Source organism: Eubalaena glacialis, chromosome 4, assembly GCF_028564815.1.
Source record: "Eubalaena glacialis isolate mEubGla1 chromosome 4, mEubGla1.1.hap2.+ XY, whole genome shotgun sequence".
NCBI classification, from domain to species: domain Eukaryota; kingdom Metazoa; phylum Chordata; class Mammalia; order Artiodactyla; family Balaenidae; genus Eubalaena; species Eubalaena glacialis.
Genome location: NC_083719.1, coordinates 28367369 through 28394416, shown reverse-complemented (window position 1 = coordinate 28394416; position 27048 = coordinate 28367369). Strand labels below are relative to the sequence as shown.

At 41.0% G+C, this 27048-nt stretch overlaps 1 protein-coding gene and 1 non-coding gene across 4 annotated transcripts; one reads left to right on the top strand and one right to left on the bottom strand.

Annotated features, from left to right (window-relative positions):
* The first annotated feature begins 2066 nt into the window (after nucleotides 1–2066).
* C1QTNF3 (C1q and TNF related 3) lies at nucleotides 2067–26597 on the top strand. 3 transcript variants are annotated; one of them, XM_061189173.1, is made up of 6 exons: nucleotides 2067–2670; nucleotides 8454–8565; nucleotides 10664–10818; nucleotides 15254–15383; nucleotides 22766–22865; nucleotides 24424–26597. In XM_061189173.1, exons 1-6 carry the CDS (start codon nucleotides 2368–2370, stop codon nucleotides 24581–24583), a joined length of 960 nt encoding a protein of 319 aa, XP_061045156.1. In that variant the 5' UTR covers nucleotides 2067–2367; the 3' UTR covers nucleotides 24584–26597. The 3 variants fall into 3 exon arrangements, with proteins under 3 accessions (XP_061045156.1, XP_061045157.1, XP_061045158.1); XM_061189174.1 differs by having other exon boundaries at nucleotides 2068–2631; XM_061189175.1 differs by having other exon boundaries at nucleotides 2082–2451.
* LOC133091569 (U6 spliceosomal RNA) lies at nucleotides 19022–19125 on the bottom strand. The gene has a single exon (XR_009700913.1). It is a non-coding gene; the product is annotated as a U6 spliceosomal RNA (small nuclear RNA).
* Nucleotides 26598–27048: the final 451 nt, after the last annotated feature.

Here is a 27048-nt window from a genome sequence, read left to right as displayed (position 1 = left end):
AATAAATGAAAGGGTGGAAAACACCAGTGGAAAGTCTCAATACAGTTGAAAGTCAGAACAGGTTGACTTGGAGCTACTTATCATATGGTCCAGGTGGTGGGAGCAGCCAGAGACAGCTCTTAGAAAACTCATGAATGAGGTGACCTAGATTTCACAGACGTTTCTTGCTTTGTGGTCTCCCTAAAATTTTTTCCAGGCTTCCCTGATGATGGAGCCCTGGGCCTTTTCTCCCACAGCAATATCCCATCCACTTGCTCATCCAAGGACACCTAAGAGCTGTCCGTCCCCCGTCTCCTGCTCCAGGTCTGTTCAAAAATCCTCAGTAAGAATTGATGCCAGATAACCGCTTGATGTGCTACCTTCCTCAGGGATATCTGCCCAAGAGTGCTCATCACAGAACTCAAAACATCCTCCAGTGGGGAAATCCTGGACACCTAAGGGTAGACTTATGAAATGGGGATGGCAGAGTTCCTTACACCCCGCTAGGTGGGAGCTGCCTGCTTAGAGGAAGCATGACTCCCAAGGCCCCTGCATTTGTGAACTGAAGAGCTTTTATTTTACTGAATCACCCTCTCACTCCATCCTCCACGCCAAATCCTTTTATGTATAAATGTGAGGTCTAGAAGCAGCTGTTCTGGCAGTGGCAGGAGTGATGAATCTTGCATCGAGAGTTGGCTGTTTGTTCCCAGGCCCCTTTGCTGAGCGAGGAGGGCAGCTGTGAGCAGCCCTCTCGCCACTTTCCTCTCTCCAGCTGCTCTGTCGCCTCATCATCAGGCCCGGCTTCCCCAGCTTCGGCTTCTTACACTGCCACCCTTGTCCTCTGAGTGTCACATACTGGTCACTCACTGCCTTTTAAGTCCCAGGGTGTCTTCAGTCCTCATGGAGGAGGGCAGTGACTTTTTGTTATGTGAGTGAATGAGTAATATTCAATAAAATGATATGGAAATAGAAGCAATTTTTAATGGTAAAGCTATATAAGTTCTCTTTATTATCACTAAGAGGTTAGGAATGTCCATTTTCTCTTTGGCTGAATTCTTAGAAATGTAGCAAGTATCCTAAAGGAAATGATAGTTCTCTCCATTCTGATCTACTTGGGGGAGGTTGTTTGCTTTGATGCTTTCCAATTCTTCAATTTTATTTATTTTTTATTTATTTTTAAAAAAATCTGATTCATCTTTTTTTAATATATAAATTTATTTATTTATTTTTGGCTGTGTTGGGTCTTCGTTGCTGTGCAACGGGCTTTCTCTAGCTGCGGGGATCGGGGGCTACTCTGTTGCAGTGCACCGTCTTCTCACTTCGGCGGCTTCTCTTGTTGCAAAGCAGGGGTTCTAGGCGCAGGGGCTTCAGTAGTTGTGGCACGTGGGCTTCAGTAGTTGTGGCTCGTGGGCTCTAGAGCGCAGGCTCAGTAGTCATGGCGCACGGGCTTAGTTGCTCCGCAGCATGTGGGATCTTCCCGGGTCAGGGCTCGAACCTGTGTCCCCTGCATTGGCAGGAGGATTCTTAACCACTGTGCCACCAGGGACGTCCCTAGATTTCTTCAATTTAATCAAGAATATGTCAGAAGGAAGAGGAGCCAGAGACAGACAACCTTCTTTTCATATGAAGCAGGATGTCGTATCTTCATCTGGCAATAAAGCGACTTGGTCCACTTTGGTCTAACTTTGGCTTTTGGGAACTCCAGGGAAAAGGAAATGAAACCTAGGATGGGGAAATGCTTTTGCTAAACCCAGAGACTCTGCACCTGAATCCAGCTCAGTGTTCTGGAGTCACCCAACTGCCTTCTGTTGCCAGTGCCAGAGGCAGAAATGAGTTCCTTTAAGTGGTGGCTACAGTGGGGAAATATTAACTGTATAACGAGAGTGCAGAGCTCTCTTGATGGCCCTGAACACGTTCCCACTGCCATTTCAGACAGAATTGATGCAGTTAAGCCCGAATTTCCTGGCAAGCCCGGGAGGAGGTTTTCCCAAAAGGCATCTTAGACCGCAAAGGCACAGCCTTTCCATGTCTAATAGCAAAAGCAAACCACTGGACACATGCTGCCTGTTTCCAGCTGGTTGTGCATGTTTTCTTCACACTTTAACAAAAAACGTGCCAAGGTGTGACATTTATGAACCCCACCAACTGGGAGCTGTCACACAAACCGTTTTGCCTGTGATGTGGGAAAGTAATGAATGGGGGCCGTTCCGCCCGCGGAGGAGGACTGCTCTCCCTCTGGCCTGCAGCCTTATTTATTACATACCGAAGAATAAAACCGCCTGGCCGGCTGCAAGTCTCATCTCCAGCCCTGGCACTTGCCAGAAGAGACCACGGCACCCGGAGCCCTAGCCGTCTTCTCCGGGAGGCTCTGTGACTCTGTTGAGAATCATGCTCGGAAGGCAGCTCGTCTGTTGGCACCTGCTGGCTTTGCTTTTCCTCCCTTTTTGCCTGTGTCAAGATGAATACATGGAGGTGAGCGGAAGAGCTAATAGAGTGGTGGCGAGAATAGTGCAAAGCCATCAGCAGACTGGCCATAGCGGCTCCAAGAGGGAGAAAGTGAGAGAGCGGAGCCATCCTAAAACTGGGACTGTGGATAATAACACTTCTACAGACCTAAAACCCCTGAGACCAGATGAGCTACCGCACCCCGAGGTAGATGACCTAGCCCAGATCACCCCATTCTGGGGCCAGGTACTCGGAATTCTCTTTTAAGGATTACTGTCAAAGCTTAATGAGTTTTGTTGTTTTTGCTCTTTTTTCAGCTATGATTCTTAGGCTCGATGCTTTCCAGAAGTTGGCTGAGCTGCTTGTGGGTCTGTCTCTGGGTTGCTGTGGGATACTAGGGACGAGGCTGGTCTGTGTTAGAAAATCAGCAGAGGTAGTGCTGATAGACTGAGATAAAGAGGGGCCACAGCTGCCCCATCAGAAAGGGGAGCAGGGACAGCCAGCCCTGCTCTGCTGTGATTTGGTTTCTTTCTTGCTCTGTTGATGCGGAAAGGAGGAGAGCTGACCTTTGCAGATAGATCATTAGAGATAATCATCTGCAGATTATAAGTTGGACTTCGTTAATTCTTCCCAGCAGAGAGAAGCTGCCCTTTGAGTTTTTCATTTAATTTGCGAGTTTACTGTGACATTTCATGCCAGGCTTGGTTATTTGATTTATAGCACTTTAGGTTGCTAAGTCTCTACGTTCACTCTGTTTAAAAAAGGACCAAAGAGTTAAAACAAAAACACACTGTCTGTGTTTAAAATGCAGACTTGATTCTGTTGTATGATTTAATGCCTGATAATCACAGAGGACTTGTGTAAGATGCTGAGTATAAGCACAGCATCTAAGGAAAAATCTTTAACTCTTTCAGGGTAGTACAGGAGTGAGTTAAGGTTTCAGTGTAGTGAATGGCACATTGATGAGACTCATTTTAATCGAAAACATTAAGAACAGGAAGAAACAGGTTTTCAAGTATGTCTCTATTATTTTTTTAATTAAAAAATTTTAATTGAGGTATAATTGACATATAACATTATGTTACCTTCAAGTGTACAACATAAGGAGGAAGCAGATTTTGATTTGCCTTCTAGGTATCAAGCATGCTGAAATCAGATGAGGGGCAACGAGAGTTATTCTGAATTATATGATCTCTGTGTTTTCCTTAATTAAACATTTTTTTAAATTTTATTTATTTATTTATTTTTATCTGCATTGGGTCTTCGTTGCTGCGCACGGGCTTTCTCTAGTTATGGCAAGCGGGGGCTACTCTTTGTTGCTGTGCGCAGGCTTCTCACTGCAGTGGCTTCTCTTGCTGCGGAGCACCAGCTCTAGGCGCGCGGACTCAGTAGTTGTCGCTCTTGGGCTCTAGAGCGCAGGCTCAGTAGTTGTGGCACACGGGCTTAGTTGCTCTGCAACACGTGGGATCTTCCCGGACCAGGGATTGAACCTGTGTCCCCTGCATTGGCAGGCGGATTCTTAACCACTGCGCCACCAGGGAAGCCCCCTGAATTATATGATCTTTGAAAAAATAAGTTTTACTACAAGAATTGACTGCTTCTATGCGTTGAATAGGCCCTGACAAAGTCCATGCAGCTGAAATCTAAACCCCTCTGACCACAGATTGAAAGTTTGCGTTGAGACTGGTAATGTGATCAGACCAAGATCACAGGCAGAAGCAGCTGTAGATCGGGGACAAACCTGGGACTTCTAACTTGACCACAAATGCAGTTGCCCAAACTATTCTGTGGGGCCTGGTCAAGAAAAAATTGCTCCTTTGCAGAGCCTTGGAAGAAATGATAACCTCTAAATCCAATCCTGCTTTTTGAAAGCCGCTTTTAGAGATTGTTCTTTCATCTGACAATCTTTTGGCTGAAGAGTGAGTAATACTCATTTGTGTTTTTCTCAGTGGTAAAGATATTTGTGCTTTTGTCCAAGCCTTGATCTGGACTTTCTACTTCAAAAAATGGGCTCTTTGCTGGATCCTTCCTGGTCATGGCATGTGAGCCCCCAGAGGCAGCAGAAGGCAGATGTAGGCTGTCATCGGTCATCAATTCTTGACAGGCCACTGAAATCCAAATTACATTTCTCTTCCGCCCCACCTTCTAGTGCCTCTAGGCATCTAGCATGTTGAAATCAGGTGAGGGGGGAAAAGAAGCCACTTTCTGGGGTTTCTTTTTTTTAAGCCGGGGGGCTTTCCAACTCCCTTGGGTTCCTGAAGTATTTCCAAACCAGCCCCCAACAGGAGATAGTGAGGAGATTTAGCCACTGATATTCTAGAAGTTTCAGTACAACTCTCTGCCGGTGGATATGGAGACCCACATTGAATTTAGGATTGTTCTGTGTTCTTCCCTCTTGCCTCACTTCCCACACTGCTTCTTTTCTTTTAATCCTCCTTTTCCCTCATTCATTCCTTTACCAATTGTTTCCTGTGCTTCTACTATGAGTCATGTTTTAGGATGGGGATAAATACACTCAAGCTTCTCTCTCTGAACAATGCTGAAGGGCTCTAGTGGGGATAAATCAACAGGTAATTAAGTACCATGTGATAAACAAAGTAAAGGCACAAAAGACAGTTGGGGGAAAAGGGTCAGAATGGTGGTGGCCGCTGAGTCAGATCTCAAAAGATGAGACGAAAAGGGTGGGCATCCCCGGAAAAAATAAAATAAACAAATATGTGCCACAGCAAGAGCCTTGAGGGAGGCTTGAGGAGTGGGCGTGGCTGGACAGCTGGGCTATAGGAGGAAGACACCAGTGATTTTAGTGCCACCTGATGGATTCCGTTGGCCGGTGAAGAAGCTTAGACCTTATTTTGCCAGCAAAATTTTGTTTGTTTTTTTGTGCATAGTAGGGCAGTGAGGTGATCAAGTGTGTGTTCTAGAAAGATGACTCTGGCCATAGCGTTTGTGCGGAGACGTGTAGAGATGGGCTGAGCAGACCTGCACTCTCTTTTCCTGGCATCTTCTTCTCTGTAGCTCTTCATTGTTCACCTTTATCCAGCTCTCCTCCTCTTCCTGGACACCTATATCTCCCTCTTCCACTTCCCTTCACCTTCTTTCTCTTCCCTCTTCCTTAAGTTAAGGAAGGAGCTGTGGACTGTCTTTCCTAAAGTCATTTCCCAATAGTAGAGCATCATTCTCAGTAGCTGCCCCTAGGCCTCCATCTACAAAATGGATGCAACTTGTCTTAGGGACTTTCTTCCTCCCATGCTGTCCATTTGCATGAACTTGGTGTTCAAATGTGACCTAATTTGGGGAAAGGAGTTGATAAACTTAAGAGGGTGATATAGAGAACTACCTCGAATGTCATTTTCCCTTACCTGGGAGAAAACTTCTCAATGAACACATCCTGTCCAACTTGTTCTAAGGCTCATGAACATGGTTCCATTTGACTGAACTCTGAAAGACCAGGCTAGAGGGAGGACCATTTTGTGAAATGTCACAGGACAGTTCTCAGGAAGGGGCCCACTTAATGACCAGAAGTCTCTCCCTGTTTTGGCGGCAGCACTATGCTTTCAAAGTGGTTGGGTATGCACCCCATCTCCTGGCGCTAACGCCTCATACCCAAACACTAGATTTCAAAACAACATCTTTCTAAGTAACCATTTGAGGCTTTGGAAAAGACTTCAGTGTCCTTGTTTGCATTATAGAGCTGGAAAGAAAATTCATGACAATCTTTACCCTATCCTCTAATTTAGTGGACAAGAAAAATGATGTCTGGGGGAAAGTGACTTCACAAAAGTCACACAGACTTATGATGGGAGTTCTGGTTCCAGTCAACTTCTCTTTCTGACATTCTTAGCATCTCAGTTTTTCAATTCTATTTTTAAACAAATGGTTCCACTTCAGTACTTTCCCTCCCTCCCCACCCTTCTCCTTCCCTAAAATTTGTTATTGGCAGAGCTTAGGATTTCTTGGAGCTTAAACAGCTGTATTTCATATTAGCAAAATCATACCAGGAAATTACAGAATACCTACTTCTCAGATTGCATCTTTGGATTAGAAGGTGGGGTGGTGCTGTGATGTCTGACTTTCCAAGTGTCTGAAATCCCTTGTCTCAGACCAATTGCTTTCGCTGATTTTCTTTTCCTCTGCCAGTTTTATAAAAGGTTTTCATAGACTCCCATACCTGTCCAAGGTTGGGTCTGGGGGACAGAAGACTAGACTAGGAGATTGCTCCAAATCCTAGCTCCTGAAAACTTGAGATTGAGCTCTGAGCCATTGCAGGCAATTGCTTGGACTACAGATGCTGTTCTGCATTTTTTTCTTAATAGCTAGGTGGGAACCTGTAGGAAAAAGGAATGAGAGTAAGGAAAAAAGCCCAAGCTTATTTTTTTGTTTGTTTGTTTTAATTTAATTTAATTGTTTAAATAATTTTTATTGGAGTATAGTTGATTTACAATGTTGTGTTAGTTTCTGCTGTACAGCAAAGTGAATCAGTTGTACATATACATATATCCACTCTTTTTTAGATTCTTTTCCATGGCCATGACAGAGTATTGAGTAGAGTTTCCTGTGCTATAAAAGTCTAGAGGTGCAGCAGTGTGAAGCCTTGATCCATTGTTCTGCTTGGATTTCTAATGATAGAGAAAACTTCAATTTTGAATGACTTCTTCCTCCCTCCCTTTCTCCCTTTCTGTCTCTCTCTCTCGTCCTTCCTCTCTCACCCCATCCTTTCCTTTTAAAAAATGAATCCCTTAGCAACAGTATGCTATTTTCAAAAAACTTTTGAATTATAATTGGTGTCGAGGAAAGTTTCCACGAGTCTTTTGTAAGCTATCATTAAAAGTTGCCAGTTTAGGGGACTTCCCTGGTGGCGCAGTAGTTAAGAATCCACCTGCCAATGCAGGGGACACGGGTTCGATCCCTGGCCCGGGAAGATCCCACATGCCACAGAGCAACTAAGCCTGTGCGCCACAACTACTGAGCCCGCATTCCACAACTACTGAAGCCCGCATGCCTAGAGCCGGTGCTCCACAACGAGAAGCCATCGCAATGAGAAGCCCGTGCACCGCAACGAAGAGCAGCCCCTGCTCTCCACAACTAGAGAAAGCCCGTGCGCAGCAACGAAGACCCAACGCAGCCAAAAGTAAATAAATAAATTAATTTTTTTTAAAAGTTGACAATTTAGAAGAGACTCCAAATTTTATGAGCAACTCTAACTCTTCTGCCATTCAACTTCTGCCAAATCTCTAGCTCCTTGACAGTAAGCACAAGTTTTTAAGAAATTTATCATTGAATAAAGAAGCGTTGAACTGAGTGTCCTATTTGAATACATTTAATATCCATTAAGTACTCATGAAATCTCGGTTCAAATAATGCGTTAATCACTTTAAATTTTCAAGTGGAATATGAAACAGAACAGCATGTTAAAGGTGGAAGTTTAAAAAAAGGGAGTTAAAGTTGTTTCAGGATGTAGATAATTAATAAGAATTTACTGGACTAATGAATACTTTCTTTCCTTAATTTTCTAAGGCAATTTATGTGTGTTGTGATACAATTCAGAATTTCTAAGAACTCTTTACCCAGTATCATGAATATAGATAGACTTAATAACTATATTTGAGGTTGGTAATTTTTATCATTTGAGGGTCATCTACTCAATCTAGCTACGTCTGAGACTACTGGCAGTTGGAAAAGAAAGGGAGCTTTCTCTTTCTGAAGGAGCTTTCTCTTTTCCTGTAGTAGCAGGAACATACTTCCCAGAAACAGCCCCAATCCTCCACTCCCACTCCCACTTTCCAAAGAGCCTGTTCTTCTAGTGACTCTCCTGTTTGCTTTGCCTTCTGATCATCACCTCACCTTAGCTACTCCCTGACTCCTTTGCCATTTACATAAGATGACAAAAGTCACCCCACACTTTCTTTTCTGATGTTGTCGTAGGCTGTTTGGAATTAAGCTTACCTAGAGGCTGTGGCCAGAGGAAGCTCAAAAGTTCTAATTACTCATATGTACCTGTTTCTGAAGCTTCTTTTTGTATTTTTTCAAAGTCTCCACAAACTGGAGGACTGCCCCCAGACTGCAGCAAGTGTTGTCATGGAGACTACAGCTTTCGAGGCTACCAAGGCCCCCCTGGACCTCCTGGTCTCCCTGGCATTCCAGGTAAGGATGAGAGAGATGCGTTGTTTCCAGTCTAATTGCAGACTGTGCCAAAACAGGAACCAGGGGTGAAGCTCAGTGAGTTGGGATCACTTGTGTGTGATCCAAGGCTTATGCATGGAAAATCCAAAAGAGAGTTGGGTGGGGAACTGGGCTTATTGAGTTAATGAGGTGGAACTGTATAAACTATAGTATTTATTATCCATACTGCTTGCAGAATCCCACAGGCATTAGGCATGCTGGGGCCCCAGCTTACAGGCCAGGAGGCCCTTCCCCAGCGTGGAGTCTGGAACCACTGGAGCTTAACAGGTTTATACTCTTGTTTCAGTGTTTCTGCCACCGTGTGCTCCATACAGCGCACTAGATCTAGGCTTCAGGGGATTTGGGAAGTGAGAGTGGGGAGGAGAGCTTGCTGGTCTGGGATATAGTCATCTTCACAGTCTCTTTTACTGAGCTACACATCTTTCTGTCTGATTCTAGGTCTAGCTGAGTTTTTCTTCCCTTAACCCCCAGGTACTTCCATGCTCAGCTGTCTCTCAGTTGCCCTTCATGCCTCTCTTGGACTCATGGGGATATTTTTGGGCTCCAGCACCATATGGTGGCATGGGGCATGCTGTAGAGCTCCACTGGGTCCCTCTAGACCCACTGTTCAGCCATCTCTACTACTGAGTGGCACCCCAGACATGGATCATTTGGGGAACTTGCTAGTCTCCTGGGTCAGCCAAGGATAGGGCAGCCCAGGTGCGCTCTGTCCCAGGACCTCCAAATCTATCTGGGGATTTAACTGACTTTCTTGTCTCCAGGTCAATTCCTGGGGATAGAACTTTTTCTCAGGGTTTGGCAAATGTCTGCTTGCTCTTCTCTGACTTACTCCCACTGATGGTAATATTTAACAAATGAGGTTTAATTTTTCTTAATACTTTTGAGTGGCTTCTCAAATGAAACCAAATTTAGAATGAGAAAGTGCTCTGTTAGACTTTATGATCAGTAGCTTGGAATCTATGTCACTGAACATCAAGGGCAGCAGGCAGCCGGTACAGTGATTACGGATAGGGGACTTTCAGATCCCACTAAAATCTTCTTAGGTCTAAACTCTTCTGAGGTCACAGGACAGGCTGGCCTTGGCTACGTGCTTCCCATCAGGAACAGTTTTGTCACTAGCACATTAACTTGTAAACCCAGTCAAAGTTCATTAATCTGGAAGAATTGCAAGCTCGGTATGAAACCTGACCAAAGGTGGCACACAAAATAAACAACAAAAGGGCCTGGAATTCAACAAATATAAAAATAAAGGGAGAGGTGTAGAAATTATCTCTTAGCGAAGTAAAGTGAAGAGTTGAAATCATTATCCAAGTCTTGCTTTCAAGATTACTGTAATAATTTTTTATCAATGATTTTACTTTTCCTCCAGTTATAAAAGTAGTCGTGTTCTTTGTAGAAAATTTCAAAAATGCAGAAAAGTGTATAGAATGACACAAAAATCATTTGTGCTTCACTCACTTAGAAAAAAATAAACCACTGCAAAATATTTTTAAGTAATTTGTTCTAGTCTTTTTCCCCTTTGGATAAAACATGTACATATTTTATATTATATTATATATATATATATATACACATATACATAGTATCATGCTATCACTATTGATTGATTCATAACCTTTTTTATCTAAAAATATCATGCTATTAAATATTTTTCTTCAGCATTCTTTTTTTGTGACTATATAACATCATTTACTGGGATGTACCATTTTTTAATTTAGCCCTTTCAGTATTGATGGACATTTAGGTGGTTTCAAATCTTTGCTATTATAAAGGATGCTTTATAATGTCTCTATGCAATTTTTCATCCAAGTCTTGCTTTATAGGAAAAACAGGCTTTGGAGCCTGGAGCCTTAAGAGTATCTAAGGCTGTTTTCAGCGTCCCATTTAAAAGTGATCCCATCCAATGATGTCACCATGGCTGTGTTTGAGCTTGTTTCAAATGGTCCCCTTTTACAATTAAGTCTGTGCATTTTTGAAGAAAGGAGCTGCATTTGTATAAAAATAGATGGTGAGTATGAGTGACTGGGCTTTCTCATGTGATGATGTCTGGTTGTTTAAGGAAACCATGGAAACAATGGCAATAACGGAGCCACTGGCCACGAAGGGGCCAAAGGAGAGAAAGGAGACAAAGGTGATCTGGGGCCACGAGGGGAGCGTGGGCAGCATGGCCCCAAAGGAGAGAAGGGCTACCCGGGGATCCCACCAGAACTGCAGGTAAATCGTCTTGGCGTGTCTCCACATGACCCTCAGGGTCCAGGAATCAGAAGGCTTGAGTGCTTCTTCATCCTCAGTGTTGAGTACACCTGTCTCAGTTTGTTCATCTCCACCACAGGGTGTTTGCAGAAGACCTACGCTGTCAACGTGCTTTGAAATCATTCTTAGGGAGAAATGTACGAAGGGTGAAATTCAACACCCTCATTAGACCAAATACAAAGCAACCCTGAACATCAGCTAATCTCCATTTTCCAAATGAGGAGATATGTTCAATAAAAAGGTTTTTGGCGACTCGAATATGTAAACTTTTAGATGCATAAAATATTATTAAGTAGATATTTGACCATTCCATTTATTTATCAATTTTGTTACATTTGCATATTTAAATTACATATATGATATTAATATGCAAGTAATTCCATCAAATCAGATTTCGTGGCATTAATTTTTATTAAAGCTTTTCTCATCAGTATCTTCTTTATTACTGGAGGCATTTTATTTTGAGTCATGAGACCATATTCATTTCAGCTTAAAGTTTTTTTAATTCATTTATGAGGCTATCATTGGACATTTTATCTCAAGCCCACTACCCATTTATCTGTTCTTTTTTTAATATATATATAAATTTATTTATTTATTTTTGGCTGCGTTGGGTCTTCATTGCTGTGCGTGGGCTTTCTCTAGTTGCGGAGAGTGGGGGCTACTCTTTGCTGCGCTGCGCTGGCTTCTCTTGTTGCGGTGGCTTCTCTTGCTGTGGAGCACAGGTTCGAGGCGCGCGGGCTTCAGTAGTCGTGGCTCTCAGGCTCTAGAGCACAGGCACAGTAGTTGTGGCGCATGGGCTTGGTTGCTCTGTGGCATGTGTTATCTTCCCGGACCAGGGATTGAACCCGTGTCCCCTGCACTGGCATGCAGATTCTTAACCACTGAGCCACCAGGGAAGTCCCCCATTTATCTGTTCTTTATTTCTCTTTTAAGTGATCTTCAAAATTCTTGTTGTCAGTAACACCTAAAACTTGCAAATGTGAGATGTGAGGTTAGGTCACACCAAGAAAATTACTACGTCTGGATTATTTATTTATTTATTTGGCTAATATTTTTAAGATGGATTCTTCCAAGGGACTCCTATCAACATTGAAAACTAGCATTTTTTATTGCTTGTTTCTGGCTGGTATGTGTTCCTGAAACAGTAACTAGTGATTAAAATTAAGTAACTGAGAGAACATACTGATGGAATAAAGTTCATATTTTAAGGTAAGACAAGAAAAATTTAAACATAATTTTTTCTCCCCTCTAGTATGCATTGTGCATCTGCATTATGCATTAACCAGACCTCCCCAATGGCAGAAATAACTGCTCAACCATAAAGATCAATTTCTCTTCTTTTGATGCCAGACATGTAACTCCTTAGAAGATAACATTACTTACTTACAACCTTATTAGTGTTACTAGCTATATTACTTGTATTCTGCCTATTTTATAAGATTATTTTTTCTTTCATTACCAGTATGTGACTGAGCCTCCAATAAAAATAATGATGACTAGGGGACTTGAAACAATTGACCAAATATATAGTTCTGTAAGATCAATGATTGTAATAGTGTAACTCTAGATATAGGAAGAAGCAGCAAGAGGGAGCCATTTCCTGAACCGTAACAGATTAGTAACACAGGTGGATCAGAGGCTTTTGGCTACTGTTAACTGGGTCTGGTCCAGTAATAGCACATGGAGTGTCCTATCAAGGAAATCCTCACCTGACCTGGGAATGAGCATTCCTAGTGCAGTGGGACAATTGGTCACAAAATGCCTCCCAAACCTTGGTTGAAATTAAGAACAAAAGGGAGGGGATTGTAAAATAAAGCATGTTGCCCACCATCCAGTTCTATAAGAACCAAGTCATTAGCCACTGCAGTCGCTGACTTACAATAAATACACTGTGAAAGGAATTCAGGGCGAAGATCAGGATGAGGCATTTTGTGGTCTGGGAAAACTGACAGAACTGGCCCTCAGACAGTTAAATCTTTTCAGGAGAGAAATTTATGAACCCAGTTTCTTGCATCTTACCATTACTTAGAAAAGCACTGAAACCATTAACTAAGATATCTGTTCCTTGTGAATAGCAGTAACCTTCTACCAAGATGTGTGCTTGATTGCATGTACCCCTTCACCAAAATCACATATATACTGGTTTCTCCCCCTAACCCCATACCTCTTCAGAACAGTCCTCAGAGCTTTCTGCAAGACTGTCCCCTGGGTTATAATCCTCAGGTTGGCTCTAATAAAATTTTCCAATTTCTGTCTTTGATTATTGATTAATATTTTCATGGACAGTACTATAACACGAGAAACTTTTAAAGAACTATAAGGTACAGCAACTCTATCTGAAACATCAGTGGGGGAAAACTTTACCCTTTATTTGGGCACATGTGGTAGTTGTTTGACCTTGGATAAAGTCCATCATTTTGGGGGGAATCAAGTTATTTTAAGGGTAAACTAAGAGTTCCTGTGTGTTACTCAACCTGCTTTTGTGGTTTCGTAACATCTTTTTTTTTTGTAACTTTTTAGTGACTGCTGCTTAATAATTTTAGCAACCTGCGGTCTGTGTGCCAGTATAAATTTACAAAGAAAAGGAGACAGATGCCATCGCCCAGGTTATAGGTACCTAATAAGATGGATGGCTCTCAAAGCTAGAAACTAACCCAAATCTGTGAATGGTTATATCCTAGTTAAGGGGCCTTGTAGTAGCCAGTTTAATGGAGAACACCTGGGCAATTATTGCATTTGCTCCATCAGCTTTTTAACCCTAAAACCACATTACGGTCATTAGGGAGAACTAAACTAGAACTAAACTTTCACATGTTTTGAAGGAGGCATTAAAGTGGAGACAAGATTGGTCCCGGGCAGATTGTAACGGAGAGTGACTTCCGGCCCCTTCATCCCCATTTCTAAATCTCTTCCTCCGGTGTCACCCCTTCTTCATCCTTCTGTGTCCCGTGCCCTCACACAGTCCTTCTGACTGCCCCCATCCTTTCTGTGTTGATTCTCCCAGGCCTGCCTCCCTGCCCACACCCCAAGTCTTCCAGAACTTCAAATTATTTGCTCTCTCCTCTCTCACCCCTCTCCCTTAAAACTTCCATTCATTCAAGACAGATAATCCCAGCAAGTTAAAGAATTTATTGATCTAATTCGCACTCAGTTTCAGTGACTCATTTGGACAGGGGACTGGCATTGACTTTCAAATGTGACTCTCCAATGGTGGTACAATTTTTTTCGAGTGTGGGCTATTCCCATACCACCAAGCAATTCTCCGACACCAGCTGGATGTCCTACAATTCAGCTCACTTCTGACACTTAAGAGCTCAGTCCTTCGAGACTGCCCCACCCTTCCCCCACTTTAGGCACCAATCCAAGTCCAGGTTATCACCTGTGGTTCTGTCTTCCAATGACCCCCTCCTTGGGTTTGATTAATTTACTAAAGCCGCTCACAGAAACACTCAGAGAAAAATTTTACTTACTTGCTCACCAATTTATTATAAAAGGATGTAACTAAAGAACAACCAGATGGAAGAGATGCATAGGGCAAGGTATGGGGAAAGGGGACTGAGCTTCCTCTCCCTATCTGAGAGCGCCACTCTCCCCAAATCTCCATGCGTTCACCAACTGGGAAACTCTCCAAAACTTGTCCTTTGGGTTTTTATGGAGGCTTCATTGCTTAGGCAAGAGTAATTAAATCACTAGCCATTGGTGACTGATTCTCTGTCCAGCCCCTATCTCTCCTCTGCGGAGGTTTGGGGGCAGGGGCTGGGAAGGGGGAGATGGGGGAGGATTGAGAGTTCAAAGCTCTCTAATCACGTGGTTGGCTCCACAGGCAACCAGACCCTCCTGAGGGGCTTTTCCAAAGTTACCTCATTAACATAACAAAAGACACCTTGATTGTCCTCAACACTTAGGAAATTCTGAGGATTTTAGGAGTTCTCTGCCAGAACTGGGGGCGAATACTAAATATATATTTATTATAAATCATAATATCACAGGTGTCTTTTATGGAAAAAATAACACAGGGCACACAAAGTTAAAAAGTTGGCTGCAGGACTTTTCGGATCCTTTAGTATATGTTAATGGGCATTTAATAGCTATATGTGGAAGATTTCATCCAAATTTTCCAGTATTATTTGATAATAGAATTTTAATATCTCAAAAAGCACTTTAAAATCTAATGTTCATTGAAACACATGCTCAGAACTGTTGATATATACTTTTAATGATGCTTAGCATAAAAATGTTAGAAATCACCATGATTAATTTTTCTCCACAGATTAATGTTTAAATTATTTCCAATCTTGGTGTTACAAATATTGGTGAAATAAACTTACTTGTATCAAAACCTTATTTCTCTAAGATAAATTGCCTTTTAATTAACCACCAACTCTTTGCTTAGATTGCATTCATGGCTTCTCTGGCAACTCACTTCAGCAATCAGAACAGTGGGATTATCTTCAGCAGTGTCGAAACCAACATCGGAAATTTCTTCGATGTCATGACCGGTAGATTTGGGGCCCCAGTATCAGGTGAGAGGTAAAAATAAATGACTGGATTAATCAATTTAGCAACCAAGAGAAAGAAGGAAGGAAGTGGGGGAGGGAGGGAGGGAGGGAGGGAAGGAAGGGGGAGGGAACAAAGAAAGAAAGACCCTAAGGGAATTAAGAGTTCTTTGTGATTCTGGTTAAAACATATATATATATATATATATATATATATATATATATATGAAAAGACAGAGACATTCTTAAAAAAGATGATGACCATGGGCTACTTAGATTATTAACTCATTCAAACTGAACCAAATAAACCTTAAGGGCATAGTTACCTCTGCCTTGAAAAGCCCTTATTCTCACAGTTTAAATGTGTCATAACTGAGTTCATCCCCTCTCCTTTGCCACCACCCCAAGGAAGGCCGTATCCTTTTTTAAAAACATTAAAAAAATTTTTTTTGAGTACTTCTGTATTCATTTCCTATTGCTGCTGTAACAAATTACTACAAACTAAGCTTAAAACAACACAAAATTATTCTGTAACTGTTCTGGAGGTCAGTACTTCAAAATCAGTCCAACCGGGCTAAAGTCCAGGCATGGGCAGTGCTGGTTCCTCTGGAGAGCTCTAGGGCCTTGCCTCTTCCGACTTTCAGAGGCTGTCACCATTCCCTGCCTATTGGCCACATCACCTCAATCTCTGCTTCCACTGTCACATCACTTTGTCTTCTCAGATTCTGACCTCCTTGGCTCTTTTATAGGGACAGAGTGATTACCCTGGGCCCACCGGGTTAATCCAGGATAATCTCCCCATCTCAAAACCTTGAATTTAATTACACCTGCAAAATCTCTTTTGCCATATAAGGTAACAGTCACAGATCCTGGGGATTTTAGGACATGAGCATACATGGGGGCCGTTATTCAGTCCCCAACAACTTTCTTACTTTCTAGTGCTACAAGCTGCTTCAAGCTCATATTGCATTTTCCCCTGTCCTAGCTCTGGAAATACCCATTTTCCCAAGGAGTCTTGGTTCCTTTTATTGGAGAGTAGTATTTAGAAACCAAGACTTGGGTGCTAAATGTACTCATCGCTATTAGGAGGTCACTGCTTCTGGGTCCTGTCAATGGACAGAGTTAGGAAATACACATGTATACTAATCATGCATGCATACATATCTGTATTTATTTTCCTACTATCTATCTATCTATGTTGTGTGTTAAAAAACAAAAAAACATGAGTTCATTCTGATACATCTGACTCAAATCCAGCACCACTGAGTTCATCCTAGCATCCTCTTTATTTATTTGTAACTTCTTTCTTTGACAATGGGAACCCTGGCTCTCTTAATCTATAATATATTTACTTATTTGTTGAACCTTAGTATACAAATAAAGTAGTTAAAAAATTGCAAACCCGTGTGCCATGAAAAACAAAGTTACAAACTAGGGTGTAATGTTTGTGTCCAATTTTTTTATTTTTACCGTCCAGTCAAAACACTGTCTTTAAAAGCCCTTAGATCATCTTTTTCCTCCATGCCCTTCAGTTCTGTTACTTCATTTATTTGTAATACAGTTAGATTCATTTGTCATAATCTCATCTTGAGTTTCTCATATTCTAGTTGAGTTTTTAAAACTCTGCAAGGAGCAAAATTTATTCTTTGTGGTGTACAGTTCTATGGGTTTTGACGAGTGCATAGAGATATATCTCCACCACCATAGTATCAAATGGAACAGTTCTTTCATCCCCCAAATGCCCTTGTGCTATCCCTTGGTAGTCAACCCCTGTATACTCCAACCCCCAACAATGACTGATCGGTTTTCCATCCTTAGAATTCCAAAATGTCATATAAATGGAATTGTACAATGTATACAGTATGTCTCTTACTTAGCAAAATTCATTTAACGTTTATCCATGTCTATGTATGAATCAATAGTGTTTTCCTTTTTCTTGCTATGCAGTATTCCGTTGAATGGATGTATCAGTTTGTTTATCCACTCATGAGTTACAAGACATTTAGACTATTGGTGAATTGACCCTTTATCATTATATAATGTTTCTCTTTATCCTTGATAATATTTCTGAAGTCTCCTATGTTTAATATATTATAATTTCCCCAGCTTTCTTTTGGATAGTGTTTTATATACATATATATATATCTCCCAAATATTATAAATAAGCCAATCAATGAGCTTATTCTGTCTCCCACCTTCTCTCTTTCTTAATTTTTAACTTTTGGTGGTTGAATCATTTATACACTGTCAAGTTATAAAACAATTACATTTTAGTTTGTCAACATTATCCCCTCCTATGATTTGGACTTATCTTGCAGTTAAATATATTCAATGTTCACCACTAGTCATTTTGCCAAAGTTTCCCAGACATCTCTTTATTAGTTAAACTTTATCCTTTAATTTTCTCAAGAAAGCTTATGCCATCAGTATTCCCTGAGACTTTACATGCTCTAAACTGTTATAACTTTGGCTGCAAATAAAAACCTTGGCTTACTTTTTTTTTTTTTTTTTTGGTCCTGTTTTCTGGCATTTGGTCTGGAGAACTCTGACATAAGTTTGAGTTTTTTCATCTTATAAGTGACAATCTTTCTGCTTGACTTCCCAAAGAATTCTTTCTCTATCTTCAAAGTCCAGTGAGTTTTCTAGAAGAAGTGTTAATCATTCTGGGTCAAATTTCCCTGCTGTGTCCTTTCAATATGTGTGTGTAAGCCTTCTTTTTGTCCAGGAAATCTTCTTTGAATTATATTTTAAAACATAAATGAAGTTTTTTCTTCTCGTTGTACTAAGGTGAGGTGGCATTGGGAGCAGTCTGACTTGTGTTAGGAAATTAGGCAAACGGGATATATTGTCTATAGAATATTTAAAAACTGTAATAAAGCCAATTAAAGTTAGCTAGATTTTTTTATTAGCATCATGGACCAGCAGTTCTAAACATGTCAGAGATAAAATACTCCTCCCCTGTGGGGTGGACCGCTCACAAGCATCCCCCTGACCCCCTCCCCCTGCACCTTAGTACACCACTGGTTAACTTTTTTAAGAACTCCAAGTACACTTTATTTGTTTTGTTTTTAACTTCTCTTAGTCTGTCTTCTGCATGTATTATTTTCTCTAATCTTTTGGTGTTCTTTACTTCCATTTCATGTTGTTTGCTTTTTCCATTTCTATCCTGCATATGCTTAAAATTGCATCTTCTGGGGGTTAATTCTCCTTTTTGCTTCTTCCAATTTCTTCTGCCTTGTTTCTGTGATACTTTTTTTTTTTTTTTAATGTTTTCTGTGTTTTACATTAGTCATGATGTCCTGGTTTTCAGTTCCTCCTCTTGTCTGGTCATTTCTACCATGGGTTTCTGCATTCTGTTTTACAATGTTCTTTCATAGAGGGATTTGCTTCATTAATATATTTCAAACCCATGATGGAATCTTTGCTTACATTTTTCATCTACCACATGATAACATTTCTTCTTGGTGAGTAATTTTTGTTCTTTTCTACTTTCTAAAATTAACTGATGGTTGAAGAATTTTCCTAGATCAGCTCTATGCAGTAGTTTCTTGGGGAAGGGGAGGGACCCCAGCACATTTCCAGGTTTGGTGGCTTGGTGGTTCCTTCCTTGCTGCCAGGGGACTCCCCATTTCTATGTTTTCTTTCTTTCTTTCTTTTCTTTTTTTTAAAATATGGAATGCTTCACAAATTTGCATGTCATCCTTGCACACGGGCCATGCTAATCTCTGTATTGTTCCAATTTTAGTGTATGTGCTGCCGAAGCGATCACGCTACACTTCTTTTTTGACTGCCCCGCAGGGCTTGCCAGATCTTACTTCCCCTACCAGGGATCGAACCTGCGCTCCTGCAGTGGAAGCAAAGAGTCCTAACCACTGGACCGCCAGGGAAGCCCCGCCACTTCTTTTAACTACAGCTGCTCTGTGTTATCTCTGTGTGGCCACACTTCTCTGTCTCCCCAGACTGCACTGGGTCTAGGAAAACTTCTGAAACCAGCCTTGCACTTGCCAGTTCCTTTGCCTTTAGGAGCCTTATGTTTGCTGGCAGATTCTGAGATCCGCCACTGCAGGATGGCTTTCCACACTTTCTGTACTTTATCTAGCAACCTTCTCCCCAAACATAACTTTTGCTTTATCTCAGCCCTGCTCACAGGAGCATCTTTTCAGCATCTATATTTCAGAGTGGCCCTTCTGCATCAGGGAGTGCATTTTTCTGGGCACTGTTTGAGATCTGCTGCCACTTGGCTTCCTCAAAACTCCTTGCCCTCCATGTTGCCTCCCCGTGACTCTGCCTGCTGTCAGTGACATGTGACAGCACTTAACTGATATTTTAAGTTTATTGATTTTTTTTTCAGTCTCCTAGTTTTGCAGACAATGGATACTTTTTTGGTGTTTGTTGTCAATTTTCCCTGTCTCTGTATATGGTATTGAGAAGGAAAAAAAAGAAAATTCTGATGGGTGCAGTGGCCATGTTAGATTTGTCACAAATGCTTTTTTTTTTTTTCAAATTTATTGGTTGTGTTGGGTCTTCGTTGCTGCGTGCGGGCTTTCTCTAGTTGCGGCGAGCGGGGGCTACTCTTCATTGCAGTGCACAGGCTTCTCATTGCGGTGGCTTCTCTTTCTTGCAGAGCACGGGCTCTAGGTGTGCAGGTTTCAGTGGCTGTGGCATGTGGGCTCAGTGGTTGTGGCTCATGGGCTCTAGAGCGCAGGCTCAGTAGTTGTGGCACACAGGCTTAGTTGCTCCGCGGCATGTGGGATCTTCCTGGACCAGGGCTCAAATCCGTGTCCCCTGCATTGGCAGGCAGATTCTTAACCACTGTGCCACCAGGGAAGTCCTGTCACAAATGCTCTTAATGTGTGCCTTGATTTATTTTTCTACCCAGCTGAAGTCAGAAATGAACTGACATATGAAGTGATAGAAGCAATCTTTCATCATGTTTCAATCAGCTTTAAATCTTCTTATGTGATTTTCTGCTCTGAAGGCTTATGTTATAATTTTCCTATAACTATTTTGTTGAACACTGTCTGTGCCACAAATTACATAGGTGCATAGATATGCCCAATGAATGCTTCCATTGCTTTCAATGGTTTTATAATTGAAGCTCAAGGATTTAGTTGTTTTTTAGAATTCTCTTGGGCTGGACATAATTCAGACAATAACAACCATCATTTGACTCCCACTTTACTGTTTAAACCTCATCCAATAGATTATAAAATGACCTTTTCATACTTTTTAACTCTGGGAGTGATAGGACAGAGAAGGCTGAATTTTACAATTATGTAGCACAAAGACCTGAAAACCAGAGTTCAAATGTATTGTCTCTGGTTTTAGTACCTTCCCTTGCAGAGGAAAGCCACGTGTGGATATAATATAGATTCACTTTTTTATTATATTTCCAACTCTATAGTCATTTCATTTATTTACCATTTGGTTTCTTAGTCTTTCTAAAATGCTTCTGCATCTATTTTTTATAATAGTCATAATTTTTTCCGGGAAAAGTAATATCTTTTTCTGTCATTTTGTTATTATTATTATTATATTTTATTTTTGGCTGCATTGAGTCTTCGTTGCTTTACACAGGCTTTCTCTAGTTGCGGCGTGTGGGCTTCTCATTGTGGTGGCTTCTCTTGTTGCGGACCACGGGCTCTAAGTGGGCGGGCTTCAGTAGTTTTGGCTTAGTTGCTCTGTGGCATGTGGGATCTTCCCAGACCAGGGCTCGAACCTGTGTGCCCTGCATTGGCAGGCTGATTCTTCACCACTGCGCCACCAAGGAAGTCCCTTTTTCTGTCATTTTGATTCCCACTTTATCTTCTTGAGGCATTGAAAATTGTTGTGTGTGCATGTAATAAGATGTTTTATAAAATGTGAAAAACTGCACACATATAAATTACTTTCTTTGAGTCTCTAATTTCTATCTGCCTTTACTTTTCATCTGTGGACCAATCTTTAGGCATATGAATGGACATGACTCATTTTTATTTCGTATCTTTTATTCTCAGCATATTGAATATGCAAGCCTGGCACTAAATTAAGCATAATCATACATCTTTATTTGGTTCAACTTGACTCAGAGGCAGATGGATCACCATGGTAACCTTAGAGCTTCTATTTTACTTGATTGCACCTTTGGAAAACAGCATAGAACTATGCGGTGCTTTTTTTTTTTTTTTTTAAGATGTTTCTGGGTTTTTCTTTTACAAAATCTACTATGGTCTGACTGTGTCCCCCTAAAACTCACATGCTGAAAACCTGATGCCCAAGGTGATGGAATTAGGTGATTAGATCACATGAACTCCCATGAATGGGATTAGTGCCCTCATAGACGAGGTCCCACAGAGCTCCCTAGCCCATTCTGCCATGTGAGGACACAACCAGAAGTCTGTGACCTGGAAGAGGGTCCTCACCTGGTCTTGGAATTCCAGTCTCCAGAGCTGTGAGAAATAAATTTTTGTTATTTATGAGCTACTCAGTCTGTTGTGTTTTGTTATAGCAGCTCAAATGGCTTAAGACAAGGCCATTAGTTTAAAAATGTAGCATGGAAATCAATAAGATTTTGATGATTTATATTCATTCATCTTTCCAAAATGCACTCTCAAAACAAAGATCGTTTAGAGTTAGGAAGATTTTCCTTTTCTCTCATCTCTCTACTATTGGATTCTTCTTAATCTTTCAGTGAAGGTATTTTCTACACTGGCATTTAAAGTGTATCAGGTATATTAAGTTACTTTCAATTAGGAGCCCTAGACTCTTACAAGAAAACTAACATATTTTAAAATATGTTGGTCTTATTTTAATGAAAAGGATTCATATTTTTAGTAGCAAGGTCATGCTGCTGAGTCAAAGTTGAATCTTTCTATTTATTGTACATAATTTCACCTACTTACAATGAATAACATGAGAAATTGCTGGAGCTATTAGAACTGATGAACATTTCACTGTGCTACAGTATTTTCTTATCTTTGGCTAATGACAATGTTGCACTTGGGTCATTTTGTTAGGCCACAGAAGACCATGGGTGCCTCCATGCAGGGCTCTCTACTTTGTCCATATGTGTCCTGAGGAAGGTGTGAATGATGGTTAATCTAAACCTAGGGATGGGTTTATATACTTTGCACTTTGTTAGGGGCAAGGAGAGACCATGAGATACAGCCAAATCCTGCCTTTAAAGACTTTGTATTCTTGTTAGGGGAACATGGTCTACACACTGAGAAAGTCTCCAAAAAATTTAAAGCAGTTTGAAGGTGAGAGCAGATAAAGGGACACTCATAGAAATAAAGGCCAAGAAGAAACTACATACCACGTAGAATAGCAACAAAAGAAGTGTGAAGTCATGCGACATATCTCCCTGCTATCTCCCAGTCCTCCATGTACAATAGTTAATATAAATGTGGATAAATATCGGCCTCTTTCAGGCGTGTATTTCTTCACCTTCAGCATGATGAAGCATGAGGACGTTGAGGAAGTGTATGTGTACCTCATGCACAATGGCAACACGGTCTTCAGCATGTACAGGTGAGTGGCCTTTTCTATCATAGGTATCCATGCTGCCATTGTTCGCTCAAAGGATGGCCAATGCCAGGAGGTATATGGGAATCAACAGAGACTGGCATAAACCTTGCTGTCGTTGAGAGCTCCCATGTACAATATATGGCCAGATTATCATTACTGTTTGGGAAGCAGTGAATCTGATAAACTTGAGCATAAGCAGGTTGATAAGAGGTCTTGAACTAATGACTAGCAACACTCCCCATAACTAATCATTTGTATTCTTTTCTCAACTCCTTCTTTCTTTCCTTCCCTCTCAGTCTTTTCTTCTCCTTTCCTGCTCTCCGCCCCCTTTGCCTAGAGTTTAGCCCTTTTGATGGCCTTCTCTATCATCCCTGGAGCTGGCAGTTTAAGAGTTGGGAGTTGGTTTCCTTCTTTAGGCCATGTTGTGGCTCTGATGTTTACCTTAGCAACCTGGCCCTTAGGCACCTTGGAAAAAAGTTCATTTAAAAGAGAAATATTGCAGTTTGCTCTAGTATAAGCTTAAGATGTAGGGAAGAGAGGCCAACACTTTTCCCATAATTAAATAAATGGGTATTGCGAAACTCTGTGAAAAACTTCGTGGTTGTTGTCTTTTCTCGGTTATTTTTGATGACTTGTGGGGATTGCCATAGTTTTTTCTTTTGGACCCTGGCCTCTAGTAAGAGGCTCTGAAAAGCCAAAAGAGAAAAAGATGAGTTAGGTAGGTGAAATGCTGCAACAAAGAGATCCAGAATATTGTGGCTCAAACACACTAGAACTCAGTTTTTCTTGGCCGGTTTCAGGTTGGGGAAGGATGGGGTGGAAAGGGTGGAGGAGGGAATTGTGTGAAGTTTGGAAGGAGGGTTGCTCCACCAGGTTTCTGAGGGATGTGGGCTGGTGAAAGCATTTCTGCCATCTGTAAAACTGACTCCCAAATTCTCACATCATTGTCATTGCCACAGTCAGAAGGAGGAAAGAACAACAAGCTTGTGGACATTTTTATGCATCAGGCATTCTATTCCAAGTCATCACGTTTTCCTAAATGTTTTGCTCTAGCGTGACAGGGATCTCCAACTTTCAAGCCCACAATATCTGTTTCCTCACTGCTCTCTGCCTGACCATGAGCCGATGCAACATGTTTTAGTTTGCGTTATGGCAGCACCCTTCTTTAGAACCAAATTCTAAATTAGTTAAGGTGGACTGAACTGCTATAACATTGGTCCAAGGGCTTGAACATGATAGAAATTCCTTTTCTTCTCATGGCACAGTCTTCAAACACTCGGGCTTCAACAGATGGCTTCCAAGGTCATGCTGGTCATTGTCATTAGCATTCCACACAGTCATGATGAGGAAGGAGCAGGGGGGCTGTTTGTGAGAGCTGTATTGGTGAATCCTATATATAAGTGGCACACGTCATTTCTGTTCACACGTCATTTAGAGAATTTAATCCCAGGACTATACGTAATTGTATGAGACTCCGGAAGAGAAGGGAGGACAGATTTGGGTAAAGAGCTGGCTGTTTACTGCAAAGACTAAGTCGTTGGTGCCTTTTTTTTCTTTCTAGTTATGAAACAAAGGGGAAATCAGATACATCCAGCAACCATGCAGTGCTGAAGCTGGCCAAAGGGGATGAGGTTTGGCTGAGAATGGGCAATGGCGCTCTTCACGGGGACCACCAGCGCTTCTCCACCTTTGCAGGCTTCCTGCTCTTTGAAACTAAGTAAAAGTATGAATGGACCAGCTCCGCTTTTGGGAAGATTATGGCTGAGCTGGTATTGTCATGATCTGAGGGACTTTAGATTTGTTGGTTCTACATGTTGTATTAAAAAGATTTTTTATTGGTTACATTGCTAATCATACTACAGGTACATCAGTAATGCGGGATGACTCAGGAGCTCAGAAGAATAAACCACAAAACAGTCTTCCCAAGTGACCTTGACTAATATACCCAGTAACCTTTATCACTCCTAGGCACCTAAAAGAGAGTTCCCTTCTTGATACAGGTTGGAAATAATTGTTCCCATCACAGAAGTCATTTGCAAAGAGTTTTGGCGGCTCTAATAGCAACATTCAGGAACCCCTGAGGGTCTGGGTTCCTCATTCTTTACAACGTTTCAGAGAACAGGATGCAGTGATTATGATGGGGCCAAGGAAAGAATAGGGGGCACTTGCCTGGATCAAGGTACCAGAAATATTTGTAAAGTCTAGACTGGGAAGTAACACTTTGATCCAGTGGGTCAATATTCATGGATAAAGTATAGATATTTTTTAGTAACTCCAGATAGCTTTAAGATAGCAGAAGTATTCACAATGCTCAAAAATAATTGACTCCTCCTTTTTTTATAAGGATTGTGCTATAATTAAATCTTGACTTCTAATGGCTTATATTTTTAGAAATAGAATTTTCCTGTGATCCAGAATTGGGCTTACCAGATCTGGATTATCAGATTGACTCTTTTCCTTTGCATCTCTTACATTACAGCAGAGCTTTGTTGACTTTGGCCTGCGGTGAGTGTAGGTCCATACGGTACGGATATAATCACCCACTTTTCTATCAGCTTAGAAATTACCCTAATATATTTTACACACACTGACATGGCATGTTTAAGGAGCTGTAAACCCAAACATATACAGCCAAACTAATGTATACAAAATATAAGGGTATTTCACTTAGGAGACATGTAATAAAATTGCTTAATCTTTTTTAAAAATAAAAATATATATGGGAATTGCCTGGTGGTCCATTGGTTAGGACTCGGTGCTTTCACTGCCATGGCCTGGATTCAATCCCTGGTCACGGAACTAAGATCCCGCAAGCTGCATAGCGCAGCCAAAAATTTTAAAAATCTGTATATTTAAAAAAAATTATGTGACTTCTTTGATTATCATATTTAATCAATATTCACAGAGCAGCTGTGCCACTTGACTTTTGCCTATACCTCCCCAAAAATCAATTCTCAAAGGACTAAATTTGCCACCAAAAAGATACTCATGAGAATGTGCCATAAGTTCTGATGACAGTACCCCAAATTGCTTTACTTTAAGCAAAGAATCATTGGAATGTGCGTTTACCTTGATGTTGAATCATATTTAAAATGCACTACAGAGATGTCCATCTAACAAATATTACATAATGAATTCCCTTAGAAGTAATGAGCCCTTAATTTATTTTCTGTTACAATTTGAATTTCCACAAAGGCTTTTTAACTATGAGTTTACTTGTATTGATTACCCCCTATAGCTAGAAGCAGAGATAATGAATTAGAGCTGCCCTTTTAGCTAATAATGTGTTCCACATTCATACCAGTCTTTGACCCTTTCCTTTTGATCTACGAATATTTTGAAACTCTTCCTGAATCCATATACAATGCTATTTTAAAGTGAATGGATGTTAGCTATAATGTGCTTGACTGGTAATGTTTTTGTGGTTTTGTGTATATTCTCCCTCCCCCACCCCACCTCGGTATAGGGTCATGGGGTTGAAGTTTACTCTTACCAAATGTCATAACTTTCCTAGAAGTGCATTGCCAATAGATAACTGAATATTGCATGTTGCCCAAAAGGACTTCATATCTAAAGAGCATGCATTACTAATAAAGTGACTTAAAGTAAGATATTGGCCTGGCTTTAGATAAAACTGAAGCAAGAAAACTGTAATAAGCATTATATGGAAATAAACCCACTTTTGTTAAATGTACTGTTTTAGAATGTTTTTAATAAAGTTGAATAGTCATACAATTATAAGTCACTATGGTTTGTTAACACAAAGTTAAAATATTTTCATGCAGATGATGTAAACTGCCATACAATCGATGGTGTGGGCACAGAACAGGGTCACTGTCTACAAAAAACTCTACTTTTCAGTTATTCTATTGTTCTAACTTCAACCCTCTGGGTCTTTAAGACTCCGATGTTTAGAGGGTCCTGTGATGAAATCAGTATCCCTGAGGGGAAGGGACCTTCATTACACACTTGAAGTCTTTCTATCTTGATGCCTAAATTCCTGTTTTCACCTTGGTGGAGACACCCAAGATCTGGTTGCAGGCAGGTAGAAAGCACTTTGGGCTGGCAAATAAGTCCCAAGTGTGAAGAAGAGTGGGTAGTATAGATGGTGGGAGAAGACCAAGGTAATTATCATCGTTTCATAATTTCACCAACGACCAGAGTTATATCTGGAAGACTGATTTTG

Excerpts from the sequence above, each read along its gene's own strand:
- C1QTNF3 (XM_061189173.1), top strand. The coding sequence starts at position 2,368 with ATGCTCGGAAGGCAGCTCGTCTGTTGGCACCTGCTGGCTTTGCTTTTC. Across the intron at positions 8,566-10,663 it reads TGGTCTCCCTGGCATTCCAG|GAAACCATGGAAACAATGGC; the intron begins GTAAGGATGAGA and ends TGGTTGTTTAAG. Across the intron at positions 22,866-24,423 it reads ACGGTCTTCAGCATGTACAG|TTATGAAACAAAGGGGAAAT; the intron begins GTGAGTGGCCTT and ends TTTTCTTTCTAG.